This window comes from Gymnodraco acuticeps, unplaced genomic scaffold (assembly GCF_902827175.1).
Source record: "Gymnodraco acuticeps unplaced genomic scaffold, fGymAcu1.1, whole genome shotgun sequence".
In the NCBI taxonomy this organism is placed as follows: Eukaryota; Metazoa; Chordata; class Actinopteri; order Perciformes; family Bathydraconidae; genus Gymnodraco; species Gymnodraco acuticeps.
Genome location: NW_022991461.1, coordinates 119,344 through 130,240, shown reverse-complemented (window position 1 = coordinate 130,240; position 10,897 = coordinate 119,344). Strand labels below are relative to the sequence as shown.

The window sequence follows — 10,897 nt, the reverse complement described above, 5'->3', positions numbered from 1 at the left end:
CATGCTTGCCCAAGTTGGCACAGCGTTACAAATGTGCCACAAAACCAACCAATGGATGTAGCCTATAATAAGACCGTCAACAGCCTTATGGCAACCTAAACCCCCCCCCCCCCCCCCTTGACAAATCTCGAGATTTCCCGGGAAATGTGAATTTCGGGGTGGGCCCGCCCTGGTAAATCAAATGCCCGCCCAGAGACGTATGTCTGCCGCCGGGTCTGTGTGTAAGTGAACGGTGACTACACTGCGCATGCTCAGAATATTTTCCTATTTAATGTGTGTGGCAAAAAAAATAATGACCATAGGGGCATAGAGCTGCCATCCCCACCATACGTCATCTCACATCATTCAGAGCTGATTGGCTGTAAGTACGTGTGCCGCGAAAAGTGTGGTGTGTGAAGAGGAGACGAGAGAGCTGCAGTGAGGCGTCCTAAAACCCGGAAGTAAGCTACGCATGGCTTCCCTCGACAAAAAAGCAATGAGATTTCTCCATAGGATTTTAGAAAATAGCTCCAAATAAGATCTGTGGGAAACGTAGCTGTTAGATAAATGCACGTTTTGTTCAGCCGGATAATATCCACATGTCTACCCTACTTTTATAATTTTCTAATCATAAATCTATTGATTAGATTAGATTTATGATAGACTTTTGAAACTACAAGAAGATAAGGAGGACTTTTACAAAAAAGTAATAGAGATTTTTGTCCAGAAGGATAGACAAATGGACTTAATCTTCAAGTCAAGGTAAGACTGCAATTTTATTGAAAATGGGATCTTACTAAGAGAGAACAATTCAATATTTAAATGATAACATTACATTTTTTGGGTATCCTTTTGTTGAACTGTCTGTTTAAAATTAATTGAAGCATCAGACAAAAAAAGCTTTTGAAAATAATATTATATTTTGATTTAGGTCAAAATATAATATTTGTAAACCTGAAGAGTCAGAGCCTCACCAGCCATGAACCTCACTGCAGAAGCTATAGACATCTAAGTTGTTTGTGCCCCACCACTTTTGTACATATAAAAACGCCACTCGCTATGACTGCCCTTCACTGTCAGGCCCGTTTGCGCTGGTGTCGGCAACACTTGCTCTGGAACCCCAACATGTGGAGGAACATTACGTTCAGCGATGAGTCCAGATTCTGCCAGAAGATGTGGAGAACCTTTGCTGATTGCTGCACCGATAGAGTAACATGTTTTGGTGGAAGAACCAGGCTTCTCATCTTCTCATCATTGGAGGTCCATGTCTTGTTTCATCAGACTTCAATCATCCAATCCACCAAACAACGGTCAACAGCAAAATAAAGCTGTTTGGCATTGACAGAGGACATTTGTCACATTTTTCATGGGTGCAACCCACATACTCAGCTCTGCTGCTCATCCCACAAATGCATGTTCCTCACAAATGGGGCACCATTTGAAAGGTAAATATACAGGCTTTCCAACAGTATAAGGATTATTGTCAAGAAGCATTGCTTCAACAAATAAATAATCTACCAAACACAAATGTCCTTACTTTTTGTGTTTGGTAGATTACTACTACTTTTATAAATATTTCAATTCTGAGACAGAAATGTTAAAATCTTAAAACCAGAGTGAAAACAATGGAGGTAATGAGGTAGTGAGAAAAAGCTCTTTAATGAGTAAAAGATCTAAACTTGCTTAGGAGCCTCGGACTGCATCTCATGGTCTTCACTTCAGTCATATGAACGTGTGATAGTATACAGGGGAGATAGTACCCCATGTCTCTGTATCAGCTGTGATCGTCCTTCTTCATCTTCCCCTGGAGTCCAATGACTCCTGCCGGATGACCTTTGACCTTTCCACAGTGGATGCTGTTAGAAGCTTTAGTCAGGTGTTGATTCAGTGTCCAGAGTCATGATGATGTCCTTACACCTTCTTCTCCCTCTCAGCGGGGTCCTGTCTTCGGGTTACACCAACAGAGGTCTTAAGGCCCTGACACACCTACCCGATTTTGGGAGTCAGAGGCCGTCAGAGGCAGTCGGGCATTCGCGGCGCCCTACTCAGGTTGGTGTGTCCCGCACCGTCATTTTCACCCCTCCCGCGGCCGATTCAACATGATGAATCAGCCAAAGAAAGTCGGCCAAAGAAATCACTCTGATTGGCTGTTGCCTCTTTTGAATGACTAATACACACTACCGCTGCCTGCTGGTAAGGACAGTTATTGCCACTCGTCGACTGAAGTCTTTGCGGTGTGTTCGTAGGCGGGCGGCGTAGCCGACGCAGGTGACGTAGCGGACGTAAAAGTCGGGACGCCTTCGGTACGCGTTCTTTGGTCTCAGGTTGGTGTGTAGCGGCCTTTAAAGGTCACCTATTATGCAAAATCCACTCTTTCATGTCTGTTCTATATAAACATGTGTCCCCTCTGCGTTAGGAGACTCTGAAGGTCTCAGGAACAAAGACCCCCTCTCTTTTTGTCCTGACCCATCTTTATTTAGGCACTGTCACTTTAGAAAAATCCAAGATGGCGTGTGTGTGGCCTGCCGTCCGTATCTGCGAGTGTTGTGTGTGTTTGTGCTGTTTTTGTCACTTTTTGCTCTAAATGTCAACTCTCTATTAGTATACGATTGCCAAACACTTCTGGATCTTCGTTTTTCGGCATTAAATCCTGTGAATTCGGATCGTGGACATAAAACGCTCCACCCGTTCTGGGAGTACCAGCTTACCTGTGCCGCACCCCGGCTCCAACTCCCCGCCGTAAACGCCACCGCGGAAAACGCAGTGGTCGACTGGTGAGGATGAAGGAATTGTCAGCTTGTCCTATCTCAAGGACTGAATACCTCGCCGTGCCTCACCTGTCTCTTCATCGTCGCTATCTGGACCCTGTCGATGCCTGGTTGGTACTGTTATCGGCCCGGACGAAGCTTTCCAGCCCGGCCGCGGGCCCTGCTCCCCTCGTCCCCGCAGGCGCGGGGTGAATCTGAATAACCTGTTGTCTATTTGTTGGACTCCCTCGACCTCAAACGCCGCGGACCCACTGGCTCCTGCCAGGTTTGGCCTCATAAACGCCAGATCATTGACAAACAAGACTTTTGTCATTAAGGAGTTCTTCACTTCAAAAGGACTGGATTTCCTCTTCGTCACTGAGACATGGCTCGGTACTGGTGAGTCCAGCGCATTTATCAAACGTTTACCTCAAGATTGCTGCTATTTTAACTCTCCACGGACTTCGGGCCGAGGCGGAGGAGTAGCTACAGTCTTTAGGAGTGATTTTAAATGTCAGCAACTATCGCTGTCATTCTCTCCTTGCAGCTTAGTTTGAACTGAGCGTGTTCGAGCTCGGCCGCTCTCACACAGTGCTGTGTGCAGTGGTCTATAGACCTCCTAAATACAATAAGGACTTCCTAAATGATTTCTCTGACTTTCTGGCTGAAATTATGCCGCAATATGACCATGTCCTTATTGTTGGGGATTTTAATATTCATGTGTGTTGTCCTGAGAAACCTATGGCAAAGGATTTTTTAAACCTCGTTGATTTAGTCTTGCTCAGTATGTGTCTGGCCCCACGCAAGAACGCGGACACACACTTTATATTGTTTTATCATATGGTTTGCCTGTTCTTAACTTGGAGATATGTGACGCTGTTTTCTCAGATCATATGCCTGTTTTATTTGATGTTACACTTGCCTGTACTACTGTCAAACCGCGCGCTGCTGCCCGGCTATCTCGTATCATTAACACTTTCACTGCTGGTCAGTTTTCGGCCATGTTTAATCATGAAAACGGTGTTATCCATGAGCCTATGTCTAACACTACGGAGGAGCTATAGCTTATGGTTTCACTCCACATGTAAAGCTGCTATGGACACTGTGGCTCCATTAAAAACAAGGCAACCCAAAACTAAATCCGAGCCTTGGCTAAATGCCACGACTCGGGCTGCCCGACGTGAATACCGTAGAGCTGAAAGAAGATGGAATAAGGACAAACTACAAGTCTCTTTTCAAATGCTGAGGCAGTGTTGGCGTCTCTATCAGAAAACTGTAAAAGAGGCAAAAAGAAAACATTTCTCTGACATCATTCTTTTAAACTGTCACAAACCTCATGTACTATTTCAGACAATAGATTCAGCTCTTAATGCCCCTCAGACTACCTGTGTGGAGACCTCCCCTGCAGTCTGTGAACATTTTCTTAAATTTTTTATTAATAAAGTCACTTCAACTAGGACTCAAATCACTGCTCCATCAAACGACACATCTGTCTCTGCCCCCTGCTTTGCTGTTTTTGACCGTTTTGAGCCTATGACTCTGTCCTCTGTGCAGGAGATTGTCTCCAAAATAAAACCCTCTGGTTCTCCAATCGACCCTGTCCCTCCTTGGTTTTTTAAAGAGGTATTCCCCACTATAGGACCTTTTGTTCTTGACGTTTTTAACAGCAGTCTGCTCACAGGGGTTGTTCCGGAAAATTGGAAACATGCTGTTGTACAACCACTTATTAAGAAACCTAGTCTGGATCCCACAGTTCTTGCAAACTTTAGGCCCATTTCCAAATTGCCTTTTATGTCCAAAATCCTAGAGAAGATTGTACACAGTCAACTTCTCGCTTTTCTGGAAGAGCACAAGGTACTCGAGGTCTTCCAATCCGGTTTTAAAACCTTGCACAGCACGGAATCAGCTCTTTTAAGAGTTTTTAATGATATCCTTTTAGCAACAGACTCAGGTGAATGCATTATCCTTTTACTCCTTGATCTAACGGCCACTTTTGATACAGTGGACCATGAGATCCCGATAGCTCGTTTGGAGCAGTGGGTGGGCATTAGGGGCAAAGCCCTCGAATGGTTTAGGTCAGGGGTACTCAAATACAAATCTTAAAGTTCCAAAATAAATGTTTTAATAAGACAAAGGTCCGTTTATTACGGTCATTCAAACTTTTAAACAATTGCAACAAGATTCTTAACACGAGGTTGCAAAAACAAAAATAATCTGTATGCAGCAGTTTTCATTGTTATTGTGTCTGTGCTTGACCCCTCAGAGTCGCAGTGTCAGAGCTGCACAGTTATGAATAAAGGCAACTGCACCCTTCTTTCATTCAGCATTCCCATTATTGCTTTATAAATGTATTCCCCCCTTGTGTGTCCACTGAGGTCTGTCAGGCCCAACACATCTTCAACAAACTCCCCCTTTGCCTCATCATAAAAACTCACAAACACCAGCAACTGAGCATTGTCAGTGGTGTCAGTGGACTCATCCACAGCTAAGGAAATGCACTGTGCATTTTTTATTCCATCACAAAGCTGATGAATCAAATCACCAGCCAGTATTTATGTTCTTCTGGTTGCTGTGGAATCTGAGAGGGGGATTTGCTTGACCTGTTATTTCCTCTTTTTGTTTGCCTTCACATGGTCTCCATCACTTCAGTCATGCATTCTTTTATACTCAGTTATTATCCAGTGGAATGTCCTTACCTACTGGCCTAGTTAAATCAAAGTGGTGACTTTTTTTTGGCTGGGCAGTGTAGTTTTACACACCGTCTGATTTGACTTTCTCAGGACTTGAAACAGTTTTTTGGGGGCAGACCCCCTCAAAGAAAACATTTTTTTTTACACACGTAAGGTAATCTTAATAGTTTTGTATGCTCATCCATGAGCAGAGCATCAAGTTGACATGTCTATTACAGCTGAATGCGGCGATTACCATTTTGTTCAGCAAAACGCCTCACAAACGTATTAAGATCAACAGCTTTAGTGCGTTTTGATTCAATGCTGAGTACAGCCACACTGACTGTCTCTTCTCTGTCGTTGCAGACCGCAAATACCTCATTCCTTCAGTGCTTGGGTCCGAATGCTTCTCGTTTTGCGCCGTCCCGTTCAAATGAAATCGCCACCAATCATATGTCCACGTTCGCGCCAGAACCGGGGGAGGGGTTACATGCTTTATATATACAGTCTATGGTTACATGACGTGCATCTTGTGCTGCATTCACTTGTACTCGGACATTAGAGACTTTCTCTCATAAATGTCCGATGAGCCACAACTTTTCTTTCAAAACAAAGCTGCCAACTGGGGTGGCAGCTGGGGTGGCAAGGCCTATTTTTAGGGTGTCAGTTGCCACCCCGGTAGGTGAAACTAGGCTACTAGCTACAGTACAGATGGAACTAGATGAGCTGTTAACTCTCGCTCTGATTTTTTTTTTTTTAAACTCTCGCTCTGACTCAGACAGGTTGAAAGAGACGAGACACACATTTTTCCCACCCGCATTCCGGGAAGACCCGCCCTACTGTGCCTCTGATTCGCAGATTGTTTGGGGGGAAAAAACGCTGACGGGATACTGAATGTGATTGGACCAATGCGTTGACAGACACACACAGACAGTGGAACAGGACATGCAGAGCGCTGTTTGCAGTCTATGGACATAGCGGATCATTTTGACTCGTTGCGTTGTGGCGATGTCTCGCAGATAACACAGATAATACATATGAAAAGTATAATTTGCTCAGAGTCCAGAGACAGATGTGGTTCGGTCCGGATCCGGACCGTAGTCCGGACTTTGAGGATGCCTGGTTTAGGTCGTATCTGACTGGTAGGACTTTCTGCGTCAGCCTTGGGGACTCTGAGTCCTCGTCTGCTCCTCTCCTTTGTGGGGTTCCACAGGGCTCAGTGTTAGGCCCCCTGTTGTTCTCCCTGTATTTGCTCCCTCTTGGGTCCATTCTTAGGAAGCACGGTATCGCTTTCCATTGCTATGCAGACGATTGCCAAATATATGTGCCACTTAAAAAGAACGACTCATATTCAATTAAACCGCTGTTAAACTGCCTTGAAGACATTCAATCCTGGATGTCATGCAACTTTTTTTAATTAAATGATGACAAAACCGAAGTGATGGTTTTTGGTGCCCCTCGGACCACTCCTATAGACCTAGGATCCCTGGGCCACTTCACCAGGCCTACCATCACAAATATTGGGATAAAGATGGACCCTGAACTCAAGCTTGACAGCCAGATCAAGGCAGTTGTTAAAAACAGCTTCTTCCACCTCAGGCAGCTAGCCAAAATAAAGCCTTTTTTAAATAGTGACCTCTTTGAAACGGTAATCCATGCCTTCGTCACCTCCCGCTTGGATTATTGTAATGCACTATATATGGGGATAAGTGCATCCTCCCTTGCTCGCCTGCAGATGGTGCAAAATGCGGCAGCACGGCTACTAACTGGCACACGCAAATACGAGCACATTTCCCCCATTTTATCTTCACTCCACTGGCTGCCCGTTCATTCGAGGAATAATTTAAAAACTATTTTATTTACTTTCAAAGCCCTCAATGGCCTGGCCCTGCCCTACCTCTCTGAGCTGTTACACAGCTACACGCCCACTCGCACTCTCAGGTCAGCTGATCAGTTACTCCTGAGTGTGCCAAAAACAAAGTCTAAGCGCAGAGGGGACCGTGCTTTCTCTGCTACCGCCCCTAAACTGTGGAACGACCTGCCCTTGCTCATCAGACAGGCTCCCACACTGTCTGCTTTTAAATCCCGTCTTAAAACCCACCTCTTCTCCTTAGCATTCGGAAACAAGTAGATTGTTGCTTTTATTTGCTTTCAGTGGTCTATTGTTTTTATGATATGGCTGTTATTTTTTAATTATTACGTTTATTCTGGTTTGTTTTGTGTTTGTATCTTGTATTTTAAATGTATTTATATTATGTTGTGTGAGCTTATCTCTCTATACAGCACTTTGGTCTGAAGGTTGTAAAGTGCTATATAAATAAAGTTGGATTGGATTAAAACCTGTCTGAAAATGAGCTGATCAGATGTTGGCCATTTTGTGATGTCACAAGGTTTCTTTGGGTTGTGCAACCATTAGCCAATAACCAACCAAGGTAACATCCGCCCACCTTATCACCTGAATCTCCTGATCAGATATATAATTCCTTTATTAGTCCCACAGAGGGGACATTTACATTGTTACAGCAAAGAGACAATAATGATAGAGACACAATTAAACAGTATTTAGTCAAGTAAAGTGGCATGCACACATTTTAAACATTTGAATAATTACTCATTCCAAGTATAAAAAGGTAAGTAGCAGCATTATACAAAAAATGTAGTAAGTTGCAGCTTCATAATTGGTATAATGTGAATTAAGCCGGTCATGTTGCCAAAATGAACCCTGACAGGCCGTTGCCCATTAGCCCTTACACATCAGGTACTACTACACTCCTCTTCACTGTTGCACTTGAACTCAAAGCTTTACTCTGGTAAGATAACAAATTAAGCTGTGGTTATTTGTAGACATTACAAAATGTTAAACAGGAACATCGTTTTGGTTAAAAAAATAAACAATCATTAGCCTTTTTTAATTAAGATGTGAAGTGAAAAGTGTGAGAGGGTGACTTTTACTTCTCTAGATTCAGTTCAAGATCACATCAGAAGGACCAAAAACACACACTATGTGAGTCCGGCCATCAGAGTGGCCATTATTCCATATAAGAACATGCTGTGGCCTTTGGTGCTAGTTTGTTTCCATCACAGATGTGAGGTAAACATCTGTTTGCATGCTCTGTAACCTCGCCCTTCATATTAGTTGTTTGAAGGGGAGTGTACCAGGAACAATGGAAATAAATGGGACAGGTAAGATTAGCAATCATGAATCACCATATCAAACTATGGGATTGCCACTCCCTCCCCTGCATCAGCAAGACCTTGCCCTCCGCTATAAAGCGCTGGAACTCTCTCATCTTCCTCAGAGTTCCCGAAGAAGCAAATGGCTATGGTTAAAGAGTGGCTGCTATGGCTGTCAATTGTAGCTGCCTGGTACAGCGGTAAATATATTATATTCCATTAGGACGCTTGACAATATAACAAAAGGGACTATTAACAGTTCAAATGTTTACCTGTGGGATGCAGTCTTGTTGTGTTTAAATATAGATTGAGATTTGTTATGGATTACTTGACAAAATAAAACGTACTTCTTTCATCAGATGCAACGTCTGCTGTGGACCCGTTCTCCTCCAGGTCCCAGATTCCTGAGAGAATAACAGGTGAGCTTTTTGGTTGTTGGTTCATAACTGTAAACAGCTTCCTTATGGAGGCAACATGTGAGAATCATGCATGGACCTAATGACACATTTATAAATGTCCTATCTCTCTCTGAAGGTGTAAGTCCCATCCACAATGGCCAGGTTTGCAGTACTTGGGGCAAATTCCACTACAAGACCTTTGATGGAGATGTTTTCCAGTTGCACTCCACCTGCAACTACGTCCTGACCTCTTCATGCAGGAGCTATTACAACGACTTCAACATCCAGATAAGAAGGGGGGAAGATGGCGACCACCACACCATCAAAAACATCATCATGAAGCTGGAGGGCTCGGTAGTGGAGCTCTCTGTGGGCTCAGTGGTCGTTAATGGCAAATCGTAAGTTAACCTTCAAAGCACTAACCCTAACCCACATATGAAATCTCATAACTTTAATAGAAATACACTGGGACTGTGACTTCATAAACAGTAACTTGGTTACCATGGAAACTTTAGTATGTTACTATTTAAGTCTATGTGTGGTATTCCTATTAAAACTGTTGAATTGTGTTGGGAAAAAATGTGGTTCAATGTTTTATGATTTTTACCTGCAAACAATCCCTGACAAAATGTCGGCAACTGTGAATGGATTTGGCTTGCTTACCAGAGGGTTGCTGGTCAAGAGTCCAAATGGACCAAGTAAGGGCACTGCCAAAGTGCCCTTGAGCAAAGCACCATAACCCCACACTACTCCCTGTATAGTAGCTGCCCACTGCTCCCAGGACTAGGACTTGTGTTGTGTACTTATGTAGGACGAGTAAATAAGGATATGATTAAAATCCTCTATTTCCATTTGCCTTTTTTGGATACCATTGAAAATCTCCCTTTGGCTCTAACTAGCATGAAATGATGTGACTTTTCTTTTTGCAGAGTTATCTTACCCTATAGTCAAACAGGTGTACTCATTGAGAGAAGTCCCACTTACATCAAAATCAAAGCAAAACTGGGATTATTTGCCATCTGGAATGAGGAAGACTCTTTTCTGGTAGGATTGTGTTGGCAGAGAAACATCTTTTATCGCCATTATTGTTGAATCACTTTTAAAGCTTTGAATTAAAGTGCGACAAGATGAGGCTGCACACTAAACAAATTATGTTTATAAGTTGTAATGGAATGCAACATTTCCATTTGTCAAGTAGAACCGCCATATTAATATTATTTAAAGCATCATATGTACTTTGATTTCTAAAAGTCGTGTTGATAATCAGAATTAGCATTGTATGGTGAATCATCTGCAGGTTCTAGCTGTCCCTTAATGCGATGGTTTTGTTCTCACAGGTGGAATTAGACCCAAAGTACAAGAACCAAACGTGTGGTCTTTGTGGAGACTTTAATGGAGTCTACAATGAGTTCTTCAGCCATGGTACACTTTAAGCCACATAAACAACTCCATCAGTGTAGGTTAGGCCAGAAAACTAAGATGTTTCTTTGATGTAACACAGGCGTGAAAATATCCCCAGTGGATTTTTCTAACTTCTGGAAAATGAATGGTCCAACTGAAAGCTGCTCTGACTACACACTGGAATCAACACAAAGCTGCAACTACATGGTGAGCTCCACCCACTCTATGGAAATAATAATATTCTTCTTCTTCTTCTTCTTCTTCTTCTTCTTCTTCTTCTTCTTCTTCTTCTTCTTCTTCTTCTTCTTCTTCTTCTTCTTCTTCTTCTTCTTCTTCTTCTTCTTCTTCTTCTTCTTCTTCTTCTTCTTCTTCTTCTTCTTCTTCTTCTTCTTCTTCTTCTTCTTCTTCTTCTTCTTCTGTGGTGGAGGTGTGTTTTTGAAGAGGGAAGAGGGATTTTCACTTTTATTTCGTTTGTTTCTGTTTAAATCGTTTCTTTAACTGTATGATCTTACGTGGGGATATTTGTACT

At 43.0% G+C, this 10,897-nt stretch overlaps 1 protein-coding gene across 1 annotated transcript in view; it reads left to right on the top strand.

Annotated features, from left to right (window-relative positions):
- Positions 1–1,324: 1,324 nt before the first annotated feature.
- Positions 1,325–10,897, top strand: part of LOC117532985 (mucin-5AC-like) — a 45,379-nt gene continuing 35,806 nt past the window's right edge. Inside the window, exons 1-6 of the mRNA XM_034196608.1 lie at positions 1,325–1,424; positions 8,929–8,988; positions 9,104–9,365; positions 9,897–10,011; positions 10,305–10,389; positions 10,469–10,575. Coding sequence (XP_034052499.1) covers positions 1,346–1,424; positions 8,929–8,988; positions 9,104–9,365; positions 9,897–10,011; positions 10,305–10,389; positions 10,469–10,575 — 708 coding nt within the window. The 5' untranslated portion in view covers positions 1,325–1,345. The remainder of the gene's footprint in view (positions 1,425–8,928; positions 8,989–9,103; positions 9,366–9,896; positions 10,012–10,304; positions 10,390–10,468; positions 10,576–10,897) is intronic.